Genomic DNA, 24,637 nt, shown 5'->3' on the forward strand with positions numbered 1-24,637 from the left:
CGTGCAACGTCATCGAGGATGTCGTCATGGAGGCTGTGCGTTTCATCTCATCGTTCATCAAGGGTCCGCGATTATTATCCCATGAGTGAAATCTAGTTCCTGGATTCGTGAGTAACGTGTTACAGTTTTGTTTCATCACAAGAGCTCCAACTAGCGCGCCAACGTTGAACTGAAAATCCCAGCTGGGTAATATTGAGTTTTACAGGAACTTTGGGTTATTTTTATATTTTATTTTGTGTTTTCGAAATATTGTTGAAACTGTGTGAATTGAATTACTTGCTTACTCAAGTGACTTAATAAAAGCAAGTTTAAAAAAGTCATACAGGTTATAGTTTATCATACATCTGACATTTCATACTGATATCTGAGACCCGAGTGGTATTTGAATGTTTAATTCAATAGTTAATTTGTGAATCACTATTCACGGAGTAATTTAGATGTAACTCTCGCCTAGACATTTTTTTGTTTTTTGATTTGATTTAAACTTTCCCTAGTCATTATCTGAGCCGTACAGCGGGAGAGGGCTACATTTGTGGGGGCTCGTCCGGGATCGTTTCAGATTATTCAGATTGTTAGATTTCAGATTATTAAATTTCAGACTGTTTAGCAGCTATACACAGATTTTTTTTTGAACACGTACTTTGAACATTGGTGCAACAGGAACAAAATGGAGGTTAATGAGATTATTGCATGGTGCAGAGAGAAAAACGTTGAGTTGGACAGAGTTCTTATTTTAAGCAAGGTGCCTACAGACTGTGATGACAGAGTAGTCTATGATGTGCTGGATACTGTTCTGGGGATTGGGAAATGCAAAGTGCTTGATCGTCACTCTGATGAAACTAAGCAATATCAGTTTATTTTGATTGAAATAGCTTGTAGCATCTCCGAGATATCTATTCCTTCAGAGATTGGAGGACCTGAGGTTGGTCCCTGGTACACGCAGGTCGTTCATGTAGCAGCTGAAACCCCTAAGCAGAGAGAGGAAGAGTTCCAGTCTAAATTGATCTCTTTCCTCCAAAAAGAGGGCAAATCATTAGCTGACATCCCAAGTGTTGTTTCCCCTGCACCTGACCTCAACACTAAATTAGTTGATGCCATAAACTCTCTTGTCCAAACGTGTCATGTGGCTTCATCAGAGGAGAGAGTGGGATACAGAAGGCTGCGTCCTTTCTCAGGATTCATACCAACTCCTCCTGGGGAAGATGAGTATGAGGTTTGGGTAGAGCAGACTACCCACATTCTGGAAGAATGGCAGTGTTCTGATAATATCAAGAAGCAGAGACTTGTAGAGTGTCTCAGAGGTCCTGCAGGCGATATTGTTAGATTTGAAAAGACTGGAAACCCAACTGCTACTTTCAGTGATTATCTCAGTGTGCTAGAGTCAACATTTGGCACTACTGAGGATGCTGCTGATTTGATGTTAAGGTTTCGGAGCACTTACCAGAATGAGGGAGAAAAGCTCTCCGCCTACATACTGAGGTTGGACAGGATGTTGCACAGTATGCTAAGGAAGAAAGGCATAGAATATTCTGCCCTGAATCATCTTCGAATGCGGCAGATTGTCAGAGGTGCCCTGTCAAGTGATCTGGTGGCTATGCGGCTGAGGATGACCCATAAGCTTTGTGCCCCTCCTTCTTTTAATGAATTAATGAAAGAAGTGAGAGAAGAAGAAAACATAGCGAACAGCCGGAGTTCATTACAGTCTAAAGTAGCCGTGTCTGTAGTGTCCTCCGCCAAGAAGGAGTCATCTGCTAATACTAACCTTGCAGACTCAGAAATAGAGAAGCTGAAAAGGGAGATTAGGGGGTTGAAAAATGAAGTGTCACGCTTGTCAGCTGCAGCAAAAGAACCTGTAACCCATGATCGTCCTGCTATGCACAGTCTATCTGCAACTGCAGAGAGTAAAACAACAATAAGACCAGTGATCAAAGCTGGTGTTTTCTGTTACAGATGTGGGGAAGATGGGCATCTGAAGCGTGATTGTAACAATGAAGAAAATCTCAGGAAAGTAAACCAGCGACTCATCAGAATGAGACAGTCATCGGGAAACTTCTCCGGGGCTCAGTAGAGGAACGGCCTGAAGCTCCGGGAGAGACACGTTCCACAATGTGCAAAAGAGTCAAAGTTGAGCCAGCAAGTATTCCGAGCGGGTTAGTGGGACCTAGCTCTGTTCTTCCTATCCAGGTGGAAGGAATCTGTGCAAAGGCTTTGCTGGATAGTGGATCACAAGTCACTCTGCTGTATAGATCTTTCTATGAGAAATACTTAAAGCATCTGCCATTGACACCAATAGAGAATTTGGAGATATGGGGACTAAGCAGGCAGCAGTACCCCTATGATGGCTGTTTGTCTTTAAGATTGGAGTTTCCAGGATCTGTGGCAGGAGTAGCAGAATCCATCGATGCACTTGTGTTGGTTTGTCCCGACCCTGTCATGAAAGGAGATGTCAACATTCTGGTGGGAACAAATACATCTGTAGTGAAAAAGCTGGTGGAAGCGTGCAAAGATAAAGTGGGAGATGATTTTCTTCATACTTTAACTGTCCATCCTGAAATCCGAAATGCTTATGAGCGGGTCATTGCAGTGGAAAAGTGTGACGAGGATGACAGAAGAGGAACTGTCTGGTATCTTCACCCTAAGCCACTGAAACTGTCTCCGGGGAAGAATGCTAGGGTTTATGGAATTCTAAAATACCCTGCTGTTCTTTCTAATAAGACCTTGTTAGTGGATAAACCAGAGGAACCGTGGTTTCCTGAGGAACTCCTAGTAACCCCGGAAGTGCAGTCTACTGACGTTGTCAAGTCAAAAAGGATTGGAGTTACAATCAGAAATGTCTCCTCTCGCCCCATGACGATTAAACGAGGAATGGCTATTGCTCATGTTTTTCCTGTTGAGATTGTCCCTACGGTCTCTAAGCCCAACGAGAGTAGTGGTCAGGCAAACTTGAACAAGAATTCATTTAATTTTGGTGATTCTCCTTTGACAGAGGAATGGAGACAACGGCTGATTGAAAAGATGTTGGAGAGGAAGGAGGTCTTTTCATGTGATGAATTTGATGTGGGATGTTCAAGGAGTACCCAGCATCACATTCGACTGACAGAGGATAAGCCTTTTCGTGAAAGGTCACGACGTCTTCCGCCAGCTGACTTGGAGGATGTCAGGCAGCATTTGGAGAAGTTGAAAGGGGCAGGGATTATCACAGAGTCAAGGAGTCCCTATGCTTCTCCGATTGTCGTAGTACGGAAGAAGAATGGACAGATCAGGATGTGCGTGGATTACAGGACGTTAAATAGACGTACTGTCCCAGATCAATATACTGTTCCACGCATTGAAGATGCATTGGCTTGCCTGAATGGGAGCAAGTGGTTCAGTGTGTTGGATCTCAGAAGTGGATATTATCAGATCCTCTGAGTGAAGCAGATCAAGAAAAGACGGCATTCATCTGCCCAGTGGGGTTCTATCAGTTTCAGAGAATGCCACAAGGGATTTGTGGAGCTCCAGCGACTTTTCAAAGAGTTATGGAAAGGACAGTTGGGGACATGAATTTGTTGGAGGTATTAGTTTACCTGGATGACCTCATCATTTTCGGAAGGACCTTGGAGGAGCATGAAGAGCGGCTGCTTAAGGTGTTGGATCGCCTGCGGAGTGAAGGTTTGAAGTTGTCTTTGGACAAGTGCACCTTCTGTCAGACCTCTGTCAGTTATGTTGGACACATTGTGTCTCAAGATGGTGTCTCAACTGACCCCTCAAAGATTGATGCTGTACAGTCCTGGCCTCGACCACAGAACATTTCAGAACTACGTTCTTACTTGGGATTCTGTGGATACTACAGAAGATTTGTGAAAGACTATTCAAAAGTGTCCTACCCACTTAATCAGTTGTTGCAAGGATGTCTGACTACAGCGAGTTTGAAGAAGATAAAAGCAGGACTCAGTCCAGAACGAGTACTGTATAAAGCCTCTGATCCATTTGGGAGTAGATGGACTGATGCTTGCGAAGCTGCTTTTAAGGAGTTGAAGGGGAGACTTACCCAGGCTCCTGTGTTGATCTTCGCAAATCCTCAGCTCCCGTATGTCCTACATGTTGATGCCTGCTGTGAAGGGTTGGGTGGGGTCTTGTATCAGGACCAAGGAGAGGGGTTACGACCTGTAGCATTTGTCAGCAGAAGTTTGACGCCTTCTGAGAAGAACTACCCAGTCCACAAACTGGAGTTCTTGGCATTAAAGTGGGCAGTCGTTGACAAGCTACACGATTACCTGTACGGAGCTAAATTTGAAGTACAGACCGACAACAACCCATTAACTTATGTTCTGACAACTGCAAAGTTGGATGCTGTCGGACATAGGTGGTTAGCGGCCCTCTCAGTATACGACTTTAGTCTCAAGTACAGGCCTGGGAGACAAAACATTGATGCTGACGCTTTGTCGCGTCGTCCTCATGGGACAGTGAAGGACCAGGAATGGGTGAATATCCCATCCTCTGGAGTGAGAACGTTGTGTAAGCTCCCAGTTCAGGACCCATCCAGTTTCCTGGCAAGTGTCAGCAGGATTGTAACGTCACTAGGAGGATCCTCTAAGTCAGTCCCTAAAGCATATTGCAACTTAACTACACTGGATGCTTTCAGACTTCCAAAGTTGAGTTCTGTGGACCTGTCCTCTGCCCAGCAAGATGATCCGTGTCTTGGGGGGATATGGAGAGCTTTGAAAAGAGGAGATCTGTCCACAATTAAGAAAGAAATTCATCAGGATCTTGCAGTGATCAGGAGAGAATGGGACAAGTTGGTGCTGGAGAATGGGGTGATGTTTCGATGCACTAAAGCCCCAGACAGATCTCATCATAAACAGTTGTGTCTACCAAAGAAGTTCCATGCAGTAGTTTTAAAGTCACTTCATGATGACTCTGGTCACTTAGGGTTCGACAAAACCTATGGGTTTGTGAAAGAGAGATTTTACTGGCCCCGAATGAAGGTTGATGTGACAAGGTACTGCCAGACCTGTCCCAGATGCGTAAAGCGGAAGACTCTGCCAAAGAGAGCTGCACCTTTGTCACATTTGTACAGTAGCGGACCAATGGATCTTGTGTGCATGGATTTTCTCTCCATTGAGCCGGATTCCAAGAACATCTGTAATGTCCTTGTCATCACAGACCACTACACCCGATATGCACAGGCATTCCCGACTAAGGACCAGAAGGCGTCCACAGTTGCAAAGGTTTTGTGGGAAAAATACTTTGTTCATTATGGTCTGCCTAGACGAATGCACTCGGACCAGGGTCGGGATTTCGAGAGCAAGCTCATCCATGAGTTGTTTGATCTGTTAGGAGTGGAGAAATCTCGGACAACGCCGCACCACCACCCCAGGGTGATCCGCAGCCCGAACGGTTCAACCGGACACTTCTGGACATGTTGGGGACCCTGGATCCGAGTCAGAAACAGCAATGGAGCCGTCACATTGGACATCTGGTACATGTGTACAACTGCAGTCTGAACGAAGCTACAGGGTATTCTCCTTACTTCCTTATGTATGGAAGGGAGGCCAGACTCCCCATCGACCTGAGTTTTGGTGTGTCAAGTGATGGAACTTCCACAAAGTCTTATCAGCGGTTTGTAAAAACCATGCAGCAGGAATTGAAGTATGCATATGGGCTGGCAGAAGAAAATGCTAAGAAGAAAAATGCAGGAAACAAGAGGAGATATGATCAGAAACTGCGTTACTCTCAACTGCTACCTGGAGACAGAGTGCTGATAAGAAATCTTGGACTGCAAGGAAAGCATAAGTTGGCAGACAGATGGAGTACTGAGCCTTATGTCGTTCAAAGTCAGATGCCTAACTTGCCTGTGTTTCGACTTAAGCCAGAAAGTGGAACTGGACCGGTCAAGATCCTGCATAGGAATCACATTCTTCCTATTGGACAAGAGTTGAGACAAGAAGTTCCTCACAGTGTCCCTCAGCCTAGAAGGAGGGTTTTGAGACGAAGGAAAAATGTTGAAATGCGTGAGAGTCCAGAACAGGAAGTTCAGGATACAGCTGGAAGACGAGAAGTAGAAGTCAGAGCTGATCAGAATGCTGGGAGTTCTGATAGTGAGGATGAAACGTATGGAGTATGGTTTCCAGAACCGGAAGATTGTCAGTGGACACTGAGAACAGAAACTTCTCAGAAGGATGCAGTAGTTTCAGAGAATGTCACAGAGATTGTGGAACACTCGGATACAAGAAATGAGACTCTTAACTCTGAAGAGTCCGATTCAAGACCTCTATTAAACAATGACACTGACGATTTACAAGATGTGAGTCAAGTACCAGATCTTTGTGATAACGTTACCAGTCCAGTGCAAGATCTAGTTAGTGGAGATCCAAGTAATGAAAATCAGAATACCTCTGATGTACTTGAATCTGCTAGAAGGTCTCAGAGAACCAGAACTGTGACTAAGAGATTCACATATGATACTCTTGGTATGCCGAAGGTTGAGCCAGTCCTTGCTCAAGTAAAAGCTGTAAACCCTGTTAGATACAGTTCTACCATCTTTTTGAGGTTGAATATGCCCTCCAGAAAGTTGAGTACTTGTGCAATTACTTTAAGGCCACGGCAGTAGTTTGAATAAGTCAGTGCTGTTTGTAGGTTGACTCGAATATAGTTTTTTTCTTTTGTTTTTATATCTAGAGAGACCTGTTTATGCCTAGGTAACAGATTAAGACATTAAGTTGAAATTGTACAACAAGGTGCTATGAGGTTAATACATGTTTTCTCGCTGTGACAAATTAGAATGTTTTTTTTTCTCCCTCGTTATGAGGACATAACGATTCTTGGTGAGGGGAGAATGTAGAGCCCTAAACAAATGTTTGCATTGTTTGTTTAAAATGAGGGATAAAAGAGAAATTTGTTTGGTTACAATGGTTTATGCTGATTTGTTTTTTTTTTTATATATGTTCCTTTAAGACTTCTCTAAAAGTGTAAACAGTATTTAATACCAAGAACTAAAACAAGGACTTTAATTTTGTTGTATTTTCTGTTAATATTATCTCGTCCTATGAGAACGAAGGACTTTGACCCCTTAAGTTCAAGGGGCGGGGTTAAAGAAGAACGTAGTGCGTGCTACGCGGTTTTTTTTCCGTTGAGCGAGTCAGAGCAACGTGGTGCGAAAAGTGTGTGCGCGAAAGAAGCTCATTTCATCTCATTAATAGACATTTTCAGTGACGGTCTAAGTTTAGAAATGTTTCTGTAAATATATTAATTGAAGACGCATCACATATCGCGCCGCTGCTCGCTGCAAAAGAGAGCTCCGAAGAAAGTTTGCGAAGGCCGCATATACACCCCAGCCTCGCGTGAGTTCTGCTTCGACCAGAGAAGACTACAGAGTCGTTTTTCAGGAGACTGAGAGATCGTCGAGTCAGGGTCGCGAGGTGGAGGAGGATCGTCGTGGAGTTCGTTTGGCATGTTCCAGGACGGAGAAGTTCATCGGATTCGTGCAACGTCATCGAGGATGTCGTCATGGAGGCTGTGCGTTTCATCTCATCGTTCATCAAGGGTCCGCGATTATTATTCCATGAGTGAAATCTAGTTCCTGGATTCGTGAGTAACGTGTTACAGTTTTGTTTCATCACAAGAGCTCCAACTAGCGCGCAACGTTGAACTGAAAATCCCAGCTGGGTAATATTGAGTTTTACAGGAACTTTGGGTTATTTTTATATTTTATTTTGTGTTTTCTGAAATATTGTTGAAACTGTGTGAATTGAATTACTTGCTTACTCAAGTGACTTAATAAAAGCAAGTTTAAAAAGTCATACAGGTTATAGTTTATCATACATCTGACATTTCATACTGATATCTGAGACCCGAGTGGTATTTGAATGTTTAATTCAATAGTTAATTTGTGAATCACTATTCACGGAGTAATTTAGATGTAACTCTCGCCTAGACATTTTTTTGTTTTGATTTGATTTAAACTTTCCTAGTCATTATCTGAGCCGTACAGCGGGAGAGGGCTACACATAGTTCTCATCAAGTTTTAGCACATTTTACCTCAATTCTCATTCTTCATATATTCACAATAAATGAATAAATCAAATAAATGAACATGTTTTTGTCACTTTCACTCTTAGACTTTTTTTTGTCTGTTTTCTAGCTCCGTTCGTTGTCCTTTACAACAGTCTGGCAGGCTGCGCTCGTAACTGGATTGTCACAGTGTTGTCACAGAGGATGAAGAGGGTTGAAATGACACAAACAAACAAACCAGCCGACGCACCAGCAAAATGTACAATGAGCAATCAATGGCTTGAGAATGGGCATGTAATGTGAATTAAAACCTCTCTGCCTGGATTAATCCAGCATTCGGCGCAGGAGAACAAGGGAAACATAGTACAGTCCCGACTGGAAAAGCCGATTAAACAGAGTTTAAACAGAAACTGAAGTGGTTTGCAAAAAGAGCAAGAGGAGAAAAAAAAGTGTTGGAAGAATTATCCACAAGCGAACAACCCAGAAATGCATGATGGGAAAAGTGAGAAATGGTGGTCCGTTGTGAGTTCTGACTAACTCTTAAACATACAAGATGTGACAGAAACGTTGAGTTAATTGAGTGAGGCCTTCTGTAATTCCCAACGCACACACACACACACACACACACACACTAAAATCCCGCCAGACTGAATTTGACATGGAAAGTATAAGCACGTCAAGTCCAGTGAAGCATGACTGACATTAGGAATCACACACACACACACACACACACACACACACTTCATGTCTCCATATGAGGTTTATTTGCAAAAACAGATAACGTTTTCAAGAATCACATTTTCATTGTTTTTTATTATGTTAGTTAGCTAGCATTTGTAACTTATTTTTGACCTGATAAAAATAACCCTGCAACAGTTTGGTCAAAATGATCTGGAATGCACAATAAAGATACATGATTTTTGTTAAAAACTGAATTATTTTTTATTTAGATTCGTTTAACTGGATATCAAATGACAATGTGCATTAGGCGCAATTTGCTATGAACTATTAAATATTTTTATACTGATTATTTTACATAATATAAGCCTAACATAAGAAGCTCACTGAGTTTGACCGGTCACACCTGACCTTCTTGAATGTGTTAATTGACTGCTATTTAATTAATTTGTTAAAAAAGGTTTTAAATTATTATATTTTCTATTTATCTAATTAATTCAATTATAAATAGTCTACTTCACGCTATTGTTTAATGATTATTGCTTGAAAATTATTAAATACACAAGGAGAATTACATTGTATTTAAAAGGGGTTTAAAACGGGTTTAAAAAAGGGTTTCAAACATTGTAAATGTCATTGAAAATTAATATAAAAATAAATTTTATATATATATATATATATATATATATATATATATATATATATATATATATATATATATGTGTGTGGTCTGAATCTTAAAACAACATATTGAGGTTATTTTGTTTTTCGTTTTTTTCAGTGTAACAATCTTGTCAGGCATATTTACAACAAAAATCACTTTAATGGCACATTAAAAGATGAATTACTTTAAACCCAAATACTAATTAGTCGTATTTTTAAATTTGCTTTAATTTGCCACTATTCTAGCTTTTGCCAATTTGTCAGTAAGATTTTTTTTACTCATTTAAAACAACAACAAAATTTAATACGCTCCCTTATCCTTTGATCTATTTTCAGTCAGAATAAGCGTGTTGTTCAGACTTTTGCATAAAATCTTAAAAGTAAGTGTTTTCTATGGACATAAAAAAAAGAAAAAGCTTTTGTGAATTTCTTGTGATGTGGATCTTGATATCTTTGATATATATATATGTGTATGTATATATATAGCTAAAGCTAAACCTAGAATAAAAGTCCAGCTTCCTTGTATGCTTTGCCTCCTAATGATGGCCTGGACCAGCTTTAACCAGATTAGACACATTTCAAAACTACCAGCAATTTTCCGGCAGGGCTGTGTTTATATTTTGAAGCTTAGTTTGGATTCCATTTGTTTAGAACCAACTATTATTCAGTGTCATGTCAAAACCAAAAACACTACAGACAGTAAGACAGAGAGAGAGAGAGAGAGAGAGAGAGAGAGCATAATCACACCACTTAACACAGTTATGGGAAGAGAGCAAAAAAATCAATCTTGAGATACGAGTGGTTTAGAAGTCATTTTGAAATATGTATTCCACCTGCAAAGGAGGCTTTTGAATTAAACAGGGCCGGATTGGAGGAAAAGCAATGCTGGATGCAAACGCTCCTGATGTATATTTCATGAGCGTACAGTGAGTGCTGGTTTGTATATCGTCAGTGTTCAGATAAGATAACGCTCACTGACTCCATGTGCCATAGTACTTCTGTCATCTGCCAAAAGTCTGCGAAATACAAGGCCGCTTTTGTAGGAGAACAGGGCAAGATAAGGACAAAAGAGTGTTTTTTAATTAAATATATTCTAGGTTGGGTGACCTGCTGTGAATGACAAAATGTCAAAAGTCATCTCAAGTGCTCCGACAATCACCAACCTCATTTATAAAAGAGTTCTGAGAAATCGCTCGCAGTAATATCGTGCCTGTGTGACGCACGCGCTACATTCAAAACGGAAACAAGTTCATGATTTATTCATGAGCATTGCATTGAAAATTAGCTGAAATAAATTGCTCTTTCTCAAAAACTTTCCCCCAAAAAGTTGGCGCACTGAAAGTTACCCTACCATATACGGTTAAAATGGTTTTACAGTAATAATATTTACAGTAAAAGGTAATATAGACGCATTGTAGTACTTAAATATTGCCATTTTATATGGAAGTGCATTTAAAAAGTTTCTTTTTTACTGATATTGGGGTATCTTATGTACACTTTGGATGTAAATATAAACTAATATAAAAAAATATACGGTTAAAAGACGTAAAATACAGCAATTTAGTACCAATAGAAACCAAACTACAAATAATGGTAACACTGTACGCTTTCTTTGCAGTTAATGTACTGACTAAGACGAGCAAGTAATTAATAGATTTATTTCACTATTAAGTAATCTTTGTTACTGTTGGTTAATAAAAATGCCTTGTTTGTTCATGTTAGTTTACAGTGCATTAATTAATGTTAACAAACATAGCTTGTGAATTTAATAATGCATTAGTAATTGCTGAAATTAACATTAACTGAGATAAATATGTTGTATAGTTGATTCTTGTTAGCTGGCGGTTAACATGACTAGTGTTATTGTTAAGTGTTACCAAAAAAAGCATTAAAATTGAGATGCGGGTCAAAATCTAAATTAAGAAAAAACTTAGGCCTAAATTAAGGATATACATAATTGAGTTATATATAAAATTGAAATATGTAGTTAAAAAATGTTACACAAAGTAAAATGGTAAAATTTCAGTATTATTTCTGCATTAACTTTGAATAGTTTATTCCGTTAAAAAGTATGAAGAAATAGTTAAAATATGACGGTGAAAGAAGCATTTTTAGGTAAATATTTGAAACCCATTTTTCATTTTACTGCTAATCAATGTAGAATCTGTTGGTTGTCGCGATACTGAAATGATAATGAATTGCGAGCGCATTTCATATTGACTTTAACATCAGGATGGTTTAAAGCGCACATTTTAGGGCACATTGCTTCTCTTGATGGGTGATAAAAAAAGCTGCAGTAAAAATCATGAAGTCATAGTCCCGTAAAATCACAAGTGTGTTAATGGGATTTCACTTAAAATCTACAGTGTTTTACAGCCAGACAGCACTGAAACATGCACCGGTGGTCTTCATCTCTTGTTAAAGTCAGGAAGACATCTCACTGTCTGACCACTAACCACCAAGGCCAGTATAAACTAGACACTGATAACCCTCATAAACACTTCCACACGACTCAATGACTTAACCACAGTGTTTATAAAGATCAATACTATGTTACAGCGGCGGGACGTGTCGCCTCACGTGACCCTGTAAAGTACACTAACCAGCTACTGAATCACGTCTTTCAGAAAACGGTGTATCTTTTATTTCTAAGTAATTAAATAAATGCAACATGTAAAAAGAAAAAGAAAAAAATATTATTAATAGTAATACTATTAAAGATAAAATTTAGATTTTTTTATTAATATTTTGAATCCATTTTTATTTTTACATTTTCTGTTTTCATTTGTTCTCATATATATATATATATATAAAACGTGCATATTGTCATATATATATATATATATATATATATATATATATATATATATATATATATATATATATATATATATGTTTTCACATTTGTTTTTGCACATCAAGTTTAAAAAATTAAATAAAAAATGTTGCCTTTACAACTAGTTTGTATATTTTTATTTGATTTTACGTTCTGTTAATGTTTGGTTTATTTCAAATAGCTATACAATCATTTTTAAATGTCCTTTAAAAAGTATTTTATGCTTAAAAAGTAATATATAAGCATATGCAGTATATCTAATCTAATTTTTGTAGCATTATAAAAGTCTTTTCGGCTTTTTTGCTTCATGCACTAATGAATATGCACAATTATTAACAGGTTTAATTTAGTTGCGAAGTCTGGATGAAGTTAGCTATGCTCACTCACGGCAGCTGGAATCTTAGCTACATGGGAGTTTTCTAATTCTGGAAAGCATCTTCGTATTTCTGCTGTTTTGGGCCTGACCGCTCCGGCGCTAAAGTCTGGAGTAAGACTCCATCACGATCCTGCCAAGACGCGATCAAACCGTCTGCCAGGGACAAAAGCTCTGACCGCCCGACCGTCCTTTGTTTCTTTTGCGTGATCTAGCGGCGTTCCATCTCAGGAACACGTGAAAACTCAGTGTCAGAGAGTTACTGGAACTGACAGTCCCTCACCTCAGGGAGATGCTGGCGATGCTATAACTGCTGTCCCGTTGAAGTATTGTGCTGTGTAAGGCCTGTTACTGCCACCAACTCAACTACCATTCGCTGAAAGGTGGTCGCTTCATAAGTGCCAAATTCCCTCAGAGGATCAGAGGGCGAATGAAAGAAGTGAACAGCACATTAAACTGCCTGCTCTAATAAAAAAAAAACTGAAGGAGCAATAGAACATCTCGACTTTATTTGCCCTTCTATCCAACCCTCTCAACTTATGCCCTCATGTCCAACCCAGGATCTTTTTTATACTAACTTGATAACACACATCAGCTTTTCTGTATGAAATAAAATTATATATATATGTGCGTGTTTGTGTGTGTGTATATATATATATATATATATATATATATATATATATATATATATATATATATATATATATATATATATATATATATATATTAGAAAAACAGGACACTGGGACATGCACTATATTTATTCAAGAAGGGCGCTGTTAATTGTTTTACAGTGACAGTAAAGATACAAAATATGTCTATTTGTTTTTTTCTGAACAATCATAAAAAGAATTATTCAGCAGCGTAGAGAGATTTCTGAAGGATTATGTGACACTGAAAATTCAGCATTGCATCGCAAGAATAAATCACATTTTAAAATATATTCACGTAAAAAAACACAATACACAATGAAAAATAATTTTTCACATTTTACTGTATTTTTGGTCCACCACAGCAGAATATTGTGCTGATCCGGGCCCACAACAAGCTAGGTCTCTCTCTCTCTCTCTGAGCTTGTACAAGCAGTCGACCTCCTTCTGAGCTTTTAATAGCTGTATCAAGGGGTGCAGAAGAGGAGCAAAGGTTTGTCATCTTCAACTTTCTGACGGTGCAATATGACTTGATGTATCTTTCCTGTCTACAGTAGTAACAGACAGCTTTTTTCTTGCGCATCACTCATTGGATTTACAGAACCTCTTTTGACGCTGCTGGGAGCATTCGACTCCCAAGAGTTATCCCTAGTTCTGCGCCAAAACCTAAAGGAATACCTCACCCAAAAATGAAAATTCACTGAGCTCGCACGCAAGCTATCCAAAGATGGAGGTGAGCTGGTTTATTCATGGGAACAGATATGGAGAGATTCAGCATTTCATCACGTCAGAATGAGAGTCCAAACAAGCCAGTCCGTCAGTTCATGCCCCGAGAAGCAAAACGTTGCATGTTTGTAAAAAAACGAATCCATAATTATGATGCTTTTTCATTTCAAACCGCTGCTACTGGCTAAAACGCGAGACCTTTTTCCACAATGTGTAGTGAAAAAGTCATTTCGTCTGAATCAGAAGGGATCACGCACTGCTCACAGATATGCGGGTGGATTTTAATTTGAGAGGACGACAGGAGATGGACTTTATTATTGATTATGAACTTGCATTTTGGCCAGAAGTGACAGTTTGAAGTTAAAAACGTCTTAATGATGGATTTGTTTCTTACAAACACACAGCGTTTTCGATTCATGAGATGATAGCCGATGGACTGGAGCGGTGTGGATTACTTGTGGATTGCCGTGATGATTCTGACGGCACCCATTCACTGCAGAACATCCACTGTTGAGCAAGTGCCGTAATGCTAAGTTTCTCCAACTCTGTTCCAATGGTGAAACACAACCGGGCTAAAAGTAGTGATATGCAGCGTGTCTGAAACATTTTCTGCCGTTCATAAAGACTTGTGTGATTTTAGGTCTATATACCATTCATTTAAAGCCATCTGCTTGCCTTTCTAATAGGATATAGGTTTTTCGCAGCACGCATAAAGAATATTTTCCACCTTTTCGCTCTCCTTTTCATCTTACCTTTCCATCCTGCATCCTTTTAAAGACACCATCATCATTTCCCATATGTGAGCGGGAACAGAGTCTCATTATCATGTTCTTTTCTTCCTCCGAGTTTGGTTTTGTTCCCCACAGTGTGTTGACATCTCCTGCCACATACTTTGCCTGCAAAACATCAGTAGAGTCCTTGTAAGACCTGGCAACCAATTTAGTTGCCTGTCACTCAAATATCATCTGCATACTTCGGCGTCTATGCCTGTAATATGACGTGCAATACAACAGTCACCTGTAGCTTGATTTTCCCGTCACTCTTTGATCACATGAATATTTCTTTTCCACCTTCTCTTTATGCATTTCTTATAATCTCACAGGCACCTCGTGCTGCAGCTAAAGCAACCGTAATTGGCACAAAATATCCCTTTTATGATTAATGAAGCTCCAGGAGCTATCTGTTCTGCCATCGTGTTAAACACCGCGCCATACTGCGCAGAGAAAATAAAAGAAGCGGACAGAAAAAGAGCAAGGAAGTACAGTACACTGCCAGCGCACGGAGAACAAAGAAAAGTAGATTTACAAAATGATGCTACACGCTGTGGATGATGTCACAAAGACTGATATCCCGCTGAAAAAAAAATCATCTCTGCTGGTCTTAGCTGGTCTCCTTAGCATCCTAAAACTGGCTTGAAGGTGGCCAGTTCAGACTGGTTTAAACTGGTTTTCAGCATGAATGTTATAATATAAAAAGTAATAATCGCATAACAATAAAATAAAGATGACATGAAATAGAAATATCGAATGGAAAACCTAAACTTATTTAAGTTTCTGTTGAAAGCTGAAGCACTAAAATGTAAATAATTAAATTTAATATAATTTAATTAAATATAATAGATTTTTGCTATGTATGACAGCCTATAAATAACATTATTAAACTTAAAAATAAATAAATTATAAAAAAATGAAAATTCAAGCGAAATATTTTAATTTCAGAAGAAATTATTCAAGAACTAATAAATATACAATGTAATAATATAACATTATACGAGTTATATATAAAAATATTAAATAATGAATAATAAATAATGAAAAAATGAATATTATGTAATATTTAAATAAAATAGTGCTCTAGATGCACAGTAGCTGGAGTCTTCTGTAGGTATTAATATACACTCTCTTGTCACGTTTGTCGTATGGTTTGAGATATCAATCATGTCTGCAGCACAAATGAATTTAATATTTAGTGTTCGGGGTTTGTTCCATTCCCAAACCTTAAGTGTGAGCAACAGCGGCGTTCGCTCAGGCAAAAGCAATTTCCCTCAACTATAAGTACGTGGAATAGCCTTTTTGCAGGTCGCATTGAGATTGTTTATTAGGCTATATTTATTTCATGAGGATAAATAGCGATTTCTATTCAGCGTCGCTGCGTGTATACGGGGAACGTCGCAACCGTGCAAACAAGATTTTCTCCAGGTTTACACGTGTAGCGCAGAGACCCACTGGGATCCAGATTCGTGCTGCAGGGTTTGACGTATGGAGCGTGTGTTCCTCGTGTCAGGACTCCAGGGGGCTCTTCTTCACTGTAATAGGCTCTAGGACTATCCTGGACTATGTCATGCCTACCTTACACTGCGGCCAGCGGCTCCCAACAGAATATATTATTAGAGATATCCATCACAGACTGCAGTCATTCTACCGCACTGCCTCTATAAATGAGCGAATCTCCTGAAGAAATGTGCAGGTCAAAATAAGACATTATATTTCATCTTGAAGAACATCTTAAAGAGCCCATAAAATAGAAATTGGAATTCTGTGGCAGTTCAGTCTATGCCCATTAGCTTTAAACAACATGTACCACCCAGAACTCTGGTTTCAAAAAGAAATGCATATTATTAGTGCATATTGTCAAAGATTGAATTGTTTTTTTATATAGGACTTTTGTTTATATACAGTTACAAACACACACACACACACACACACACAAAATATATATATATATATATATATATATATATATATATATATATATATATATATATATATATATATATATATTACATTAGCTAAATTAAAATTATTAATTAAAATAAATTATTTTTGCAAATTAAATTGAAAAAATGTTGCAACCTATTATTGTATTATATTGTTTGTAATGCGTTAGAGCTATTTTTGGTTATTTTCTAGCTTAATTAATTAGAGTGCACGATGAAAAAAATGATTTGAAACATGTTTTTTTTTTTTAGTTTTTCTTATTCATTTTCAGTTTTAGTTAGCTATAATAACTTTCTATTTCTAAAATAAACAATAAATGAACTACAAATATATCGAGAACTACTAATGACAATAAAATAATTATGATAATAATTGTAACAAATCACATAATGATATTAATAATAATAATAATAGTAATAATGCATGGCAATGGTGGCAAATTTTTATCATTTCTAATTTATAAATCGAGCTTATTCTGAGACCCACGCAAATGCAAACGGTGAAAAGGCAAAAAAAACGAAAGTCAAAAGAAGTCAAACTTTCAAACAATGGAAAAAGACAGGAAGCTTGTGTTTTGTGTGATTAATAGATGTCTCTTGTGCTCTTCATTATTCCCCTTAACCCTGTTCCTCTCTCCTATTCTTTTTCTATTGTTTGCTGCCGGTGTAATTCCTCTTTCTGTCTTTCGATTTCACCGGCTTCCACACAGACTAAAATCCTGCGGCGTGTCGCTCAGTAAATTGGGCTAAATGGCTAATATCTCCCATCTATTCTTTGGTGATCTTGCTCTCTTTCTCCATCTTTTGGTCCCTGTGTGCACCTGGTGGTTTCACGGTAGCTGCTGTGGCTTTATCCCGCTCCTCTCATTTATCACTCCGGCTCTCCTGCCTCTTTCCTCTCATCCCCTCCGCACACATTTATCTTCCCTTTTTACAGCACTTCTCCTTTAACACAATCCATCAGCTGGCAGGACGTCTTTTTACGTAACATTCACGACCCCCGTTGCATGACGAAGGGCCCCGTGTACGTCATTAAGCATCTGTGAGCGTGTACGTGTCGTGTTTTTCATAATCTCCAGCGGAGCGGCGATACGTTCACTGCTTAACTACTATGTGCACCTGCAGATGGGAAAAAACACCAGTCACTCCTCTAATGCTGTGTTTTTCTACCTGATTTTATGCATTTCCAGGGATAGTTAAAGCTAATCCCAGATTAAATATGGAATTAAATCTTTTCTGATATGGCTAAGATTTCGGGAAAATATAAGAGGACTGAAATCAGAAAATCTAGACTTGTATTTGCTGAAAGAAAACGCAGCCTTTTAAAGGAAGCAAGAGTGTTAAAGGTTCAGAGTAAATTCATATTTAAGACTTTATGCAGCATCAGGGTTTTCAATTTTCCACTGCAGAACTTACATTATATAATAGTTATATTTATAATTATAGAATATTATATAATATCATATATTCTTTATATAATCCGCATAGATAATACTACAAAAACAACGATATATATATATATATATATATATATATATATATATATATATATATATTTTTTTATTAAAATCCATTTTATTCAAATCCAAATGATTTGCATGTGCATAAATGTCTGAATAATAATTATAATTATTTCTAATCATTTATTTAAAATAAATTAAGAAATAAATAAATATATATATATATATATATATATATATATATATATATATATATATATATATATATATATATATATATATATATATATATATATATAATTTATTTATTTATTAAAATCCTTTAAAAAATTTGTATGGTCATGATTTGTGTGTGTATAAATGTCAGAATAATAATTATAATTATTTATAATCAAAATAAATGTATAAAAATATCTAACATCTTTTAAATTGTGTTTATTTACTGATGCGTGGATCTCAGGCTCTGCTGTAAATATTTCTAAATCTGAAATGTTTAATAAAACAATAATAAAAAATATATAATTCACAAAATACGCTATTATTATTATTACTACTACTACATTACATACGCCTATTGATGATGCTTGTCATATGGTTATCAATAAAAAAACAATTAAAAAAAAACGAATATTAATAATAAATGAATAAACAGAGTGAGGAATAGAGGAAATATTGATGACAATCGTGCAAATAGATATAAAAAAAGGAACCAATCACAATTAAGTATGCAAATATCACAATGACATCATCAGCATCGGCTACACTGTGAATGCTGAACGTTTCATTATAACATAACTTTCTCACAACACAGTTTATACCAAAAAATAAACTGCACGTCTAAATCGTTAGGTCTATACATTAAGAAGTTCAGACTAAATTAATTGCAAAATTTCTGTGGTTTATAATTGAGGGAAAAAAACGCTATAAAAGAAACAATGCGAGCTACAAAAGTATGCTCTTGAACTATCGCTCCTTTCAGAGATCTGTACCTGTGATGGGCCACTCTCCCATGATGCATTGCAGTCAATCCCCCAGACCACGGTGCAGCACTGACACCTGCAGGAGAGGTATACTACGTCAAAAAACAGCCTCTCTCTCCTCCTCTCTCTCTCTCTCTCCCAAAAGGACAAGTGCACAGTGTGATCCAGGGCACAGTGGGTCGCTTTCTTCCTAATTAATATGCACAGCAAGGATGAGCCGGCAGAATCCAATCAACACTGAAAGAGAGCAGAGAGAGAGAGAGAGAGAGAGAGAGGGAGGGAGCGTAAACGCACACATGCACACAAATACATACAATCACTTACATGCACAAACCAAATTGATTTTCTCAGGAAGATCTCTGCAAGCCAGCCATTAACTGCGCATATGCATATATGTAAATGTGATTGGCGGTATGATTGTATCTTAGTGCACGCTGCATCGCTGCACTTCTTGCTAGACTAGAGTGTTAATGTTGTCATGGTTACCACGGTGAGTGACAGATCTTATAGCCCCTCCCCGGTGAAGTGACACTCTAGGTGTCTTCAAGACCTCTTGCCTGTCTGTCTGTCTGTCTGTGTCGGACTTATACATTTAATGGCATGCAAGTTTTAGGTGAAGAGTGCAGTTTGTGAAAAGTTAAAGCACCGTCTCTTTTGAAAGTCTAGGACATTTCTATTTTTATTTTTCTCTTATTAAAATGTTGACTCTACCAACTTTAACAAACTACGTTGGCATAATATTTATAATATACTCAGTTGCAAGTGGTCTCTAATTTAAATTAATTTAATAAAAAATAAAAAAAAATACTAATAATTTAAATAAATAATAATAATAATAAATAATTAGAATCAAAATAAAATATAGAATCTACATACCCAATGATAAATGCATTTAAAAACCTGTTATAAATTTAATGGTGCTTAAGTTATAGGTAGGTGAAGTGTACTGTTTTGTTGCTGTTGTTTTTTTATTAATAACACAATAATAAAGTCATATAAAAATAATTAAATAATTACAAAATTCCTAAATATTAAAAAAATAAATTGCATTACAAATGTTAAATAATATAATAATAAACAAATAATTACTATTGTATTATTATTAAATAATTTAGTTTATTATTAATAATATTTCCAAACGTTCTTCTTCTTCTTCTTATTATTATTATTATTATACAGGTAGTAAAATAATAATTATACCACTGAATCTTGCAGTTGTGACACTTATACATTTATTTGCAATCAAGATATAAAGGATGCTCTTCTGTAGCCTCATTGAAAGTTGATATTTGTGCAAAGCTGAAACAAAACAAGTTGCATGCTGAGTATCGTGACAGTATAACAAGGCAAGGTGGCTCCGACTTAACATTTCCTTCACGCGAAACCTAAGATTACCTAAAACTCTTTCGCTGCCTTGCAAGTGCTTCTATTCCCTTCAGAAAATGCAAATCTGGCGTTGCACTTCCATAGCAAGGAAGCAAATACAATATTATTATGCACACTGTCATTCTGGTCCTACTGAGTGGGCTGTTTTATGTATGCTGTGTCTTTCACAGAAAGGCATTGATCTGCTACAGCAAGGTTACGGGTGTATAGATTTTACCGGCGGTTTACAGTACAGCGCCGGACAACTGGCACGGCCCAAAAACCGACCTTGTAAACATCCCACATAAAATTCAAGTGGGTTTACAGCATGTATCCACAGCAGGTACCCTGTTTAATTAACCAAATAAACGTATCTTGCATATATCAGTTCAGCGCTTTGCAAGGCAGTGCAACAGGTTTGGCAAGCGCGCTGATTGTTCTGTTCCACAAAGAAAAGGTACACGGCAATGAAAAGGACTCCTTGGGGGATGGAAAATTAACAGACTTTGTTCAATAATCGTTTACCGGGGAGCACAGAACGCTTCTGACCTTTGCTTGCATGCACAGTCCACTTCTGCCCAGATTTATGACACATATATTAACATTCACAACAGATGCATGCGGGAAGAGTCTGTCAGATGCCTCAATCACGAAAATTAGTGAGGCCTGGGTTAAGAATTGCGCTACGTAGAACTCGTTATATGCACTAAACACTAAACTAAATTATACTGTATTTATTGCAACAAAATTTGTTAATATTTTATTAATATTAATATTTTTGTTAGAAATGGATAATTCATTTTCACATATAGATAACCTTGTCAGGTGCTTTTATTAATGTTTTTAGAATATATGACTGATAATATCACGATGTTTATTTTTGTGGTTTCCAGCCAAAATATAAAAAAATTCTTACATCAAGAATTTTCTAGACCAGTAAAAATTTTTGTCTTGTTTTTAGAAAAATAACGTAAAAATCATTTCACGTTTTTGCTTGAAACAAGATAAATAATCTGACAATGGGGTAAACTAAATAATCTTGTTTGAAATAAGATATTTTGCTTACCCCAATGGCAAATTATTCTGCTCGTTCTAATCAAAAAGTCTTTTTTTTCTGAAAACAAACAATCATTTTTACTTGTCTACAAAATTCTTGATATTTTGGCTGGATACAAGACAAAAAAAAAAATCGAAGCTAAAAAAGCATTTTTGCAGTGCATGCGCTGTCCTGTCAGCAATAACCTATCCGTGGGCTTTTTTGATTACAGACAGTGCCGGTGATGCAGCGTTGCCAGATATTGCTATAAACCAAAATTAATCTGCAATATTTCTGCAAAAAAGATAGGAAAGGTATAATTGATCCTATACACTGGAATTCCCAAATTTGACTGAAAATATCACTTGCTCATTTAAAAAAACCTAATATTTTCATCATGCGCATGACTTTAGAGTCACAGTATGTTTAGCAGCTATACTGTACGGGCAGAGGAAGAGAGAGAGAGAGAGTGATGTGTAAGTGTGGCTGTTCTGTAATTGGATCTATAAATCAGGGTGGAGCTCTTTCAGTTGGCTTAATTCAATGTTTTGATCTCTTAATTTCATAGAGTGCCTAAGGACAGAGAACAGCCCGGTGTCAGATGTCAAGTGAAATACGCAGTGTTTGATCGATTGATCACTTTAGGAGGAGCCAAGGGATGGGATGAGGGTTGCATATGAGAGTTGGTGTTTGCCAGTTTCACCAACAGTGAGAATTTAATCAGTTGACACGTACTGTAGAGTTCTAGGAATGACAACCGAATTTAAATACGGTAGCGAATCCCCAAAATTACAGTTTTGCGTGTGCTCTGAAAATTGCATTGACTAACACCATGGTAAACACAACATGACTTTTTAAGCAACTTTGGACTAATAAACCTATCCGGCTTACGAAATTAAAAAAAGCAGGCAGGTGCAGGTCGCTATATTTTTGGTTTTGTGGCTTATTTCCAAGATAAAGCATTTAATAGAAAGATCTGGCAACACTAACGACCTCGTTCTCTGTGATTTCTTGCACGGCACATGCAGAAGAACAACACAACTGTGATACACATTTAAACACGTCATTAAAAGTTAGTCAGAACTTTCAGTAGTTCATTTAGTTGGAGTTACTCAAGTGTTTACTCGAGACAACCACGACCACATTCAACAACAAAATGTATTTAAATTCATTTGTGAAGATCCAGCTGGATCAGCGATATCTTTATTAACTTATCTGTAAAAAAAAAAGATATGAGTTGTATGAGTTTTTAAAGCAATATCAGGCAAGACAGATATTATTAAGGACATGTTATTGCTCACAGGACAGCATATTCAGTAAGAGAAATGCAAAAATAAATATCATGATATTATCTGTCAGAAACATTATCAACGTTTCCAAAAACAGTAACATATAGTTAGTAACAGCAGTAGTTACTTTTCACAAATCATGCTAAAAGCATTCATAAGAGCACTAGAAAATATATAAACTATATTGCATTACTGAAAACTGTAACAGTAATATGTATTGTTGCATGATCAATAAATTATCCACATGGCAACTCTTTAGCATTTACTCAGGGAACAAGGTACGTCTTGATTTATTAGTGTTGACAGATCTTGCTAAAAAAAATAATCAGCAAATAAGAATAAGCCCATAATCTAGTTATATCAAAATGCTTATTTTAAAACGTTATCTTGGAAATAAGCCACAAACCAACATACAACAACCAGCACCTGTCTGCTTTAAGACCTGGCTCGCTTTATGAGCTGAGCCCAACCCGAACAAGCTTAATAAATGCTGCTTATAGTAAATGGACATGGCAACATGTCAAGAGCGCACTCTGCAAAGCAACCATCCAAACATGAAGAAAACATGACAGCTCTGTCAAAGGTGGTTTAGTTAAAAACGCTGTAATATTACTTCACTCAAAAATAGTAGATGTCAAATGTGCGTGAGACTGCACAACATTGCTGTGGTTACAACAGTCTCCGCCATTGCAATTTATGTGCTTCCCTTACATACACAAAACAGCAATTTTGTGCATTTGCTCCAGGATTGAACTGCAGCCGTCACTAATGAAATGTGTTTTTGAGTGTGTATAGAACAGTGACTTAAACTTATTGAGTGACAATAAAGCAAACTAAATGAGTTAATAACCAAGCGACTGAGCTTTTGAAAATGTCAGTTGACTTTATACCTATGAGACCTCAAACATAAGTAATTGGCAATTTTTCAATGAAGATGGCTGATGCATCTAATCGAGGAATATAGTTTTACAAAGTCCAGAAATCATGAAGCATCATGCCTAAATGTTAAATATGTTTTTGGAGCTAGCAAAAGGGCTTTTGGGTCTCTCTTGTATGGAAGCCCGTTCTAAGAATAAAAAAAAAAAAGTCAAAATTGCGAGATAAAAATCGCAATAGCCTTTTTTTTCAGTGGTGGAAATTGGCTTCTATAACCTTCTATAATTCTATAAGACACTAAAAGACATAGTAGGGATGAAAAACTTGAGAAATAGAGAGAGCATGTGATAGAAAGTAAAAAATAATTGTTCGTCATGGAATGAGTGGTCAGTCGCTGTGGAGGCTCTTGTCTCTGCAGAGACTACATTCTCCCAAAAATCATTAAAACAAATAGGGTTAGCACTGTAAACTAAAACTACAGTCATTATTTTATCTTCATCATAAAATCAAAACTAAACACCGTCTATGAAAACAATGAAACCAACAAAAATTCATTCTCATAGTCACTGAACGATTCCTAGCTGACGTTGCTTGACTTTGATTTAAATACTTAAGAATACGTTATGTTCATTCGAACAGATTTCTTAATTCTAACCAACAACATCTACTTCTCATGTACTGCAACTAAGTATTAGTACGAGCCTGAAAGATCGAGCTTAATTAAAACTGCGAAACTATAATAGCCTTGGCTCTTGCACGGTGAGATGAGACGGGTATTATAGAGGAGCGTCATAGATTTGAGGCTATGCAGAGCACATATTCTCAAGGTCTTTATTCTGCAGTCATCAGCAGTCTTTCACTCGCTTCGCTGTGAGCGTAACGCTGTTACCTTTAGCATAGGTCATTCATAATTCTCTCTGCCACAAACAGGAAGCTAGATTAGCATCACCGTCACCTCCATACCGCAGTAATTCATCAATCAAGTGTATGTTTATGA

At 37.2% G+C, this 24,637-nt stretch overlaps 1 protein-coding gene across 1 annotated transcript; it reads left to right on the forward strand.

Moving 5' to 3' along the window:
* The first annotated feature begins 667 nt into the window (after positions 1-667).
* On the forward strand, positions 668-2,068 carry LOC122362762 (paraneoplastic antigen Ma1 homolog). Its single transcript, XM_043264321.1, has one exon. It carries the CDS (start codon positions 668-670, stop codon positions 2,066-2,068), a length of 1,401 nt encoding a protein of 466 aa, XP_043120256.1.
* Positions 2,069-24,637: the final 22,569 nt, after the last annotated feature.

The sequence above is a fragment of the Puntigrus tetrazona genome, chromosome 18 (genome assembly GCF_018831695.1).
Source record: "Puntigrus tetrazona isolate hp1 chromosome 18, ASM1883169v1, whole genome shotgun sequence".
In the NCBI taxonomy this organism is placed as follows: Eukaryota; Metazoa; Chordata; class Actinopteri; order Cypriniformes; family Cyprinidae; genus Puntigrus; species Puntigrus tetrazona.

What these genes read in the sequence shown, in the direction of transcription:
- LOC122362762 (XM_043264321.1), top strand. Translation starts at nt 668, where the DNA reads ATGGAGGTTAATGAGATTATTGCATGGTGCAGAGAGAAAAACGTTGAG.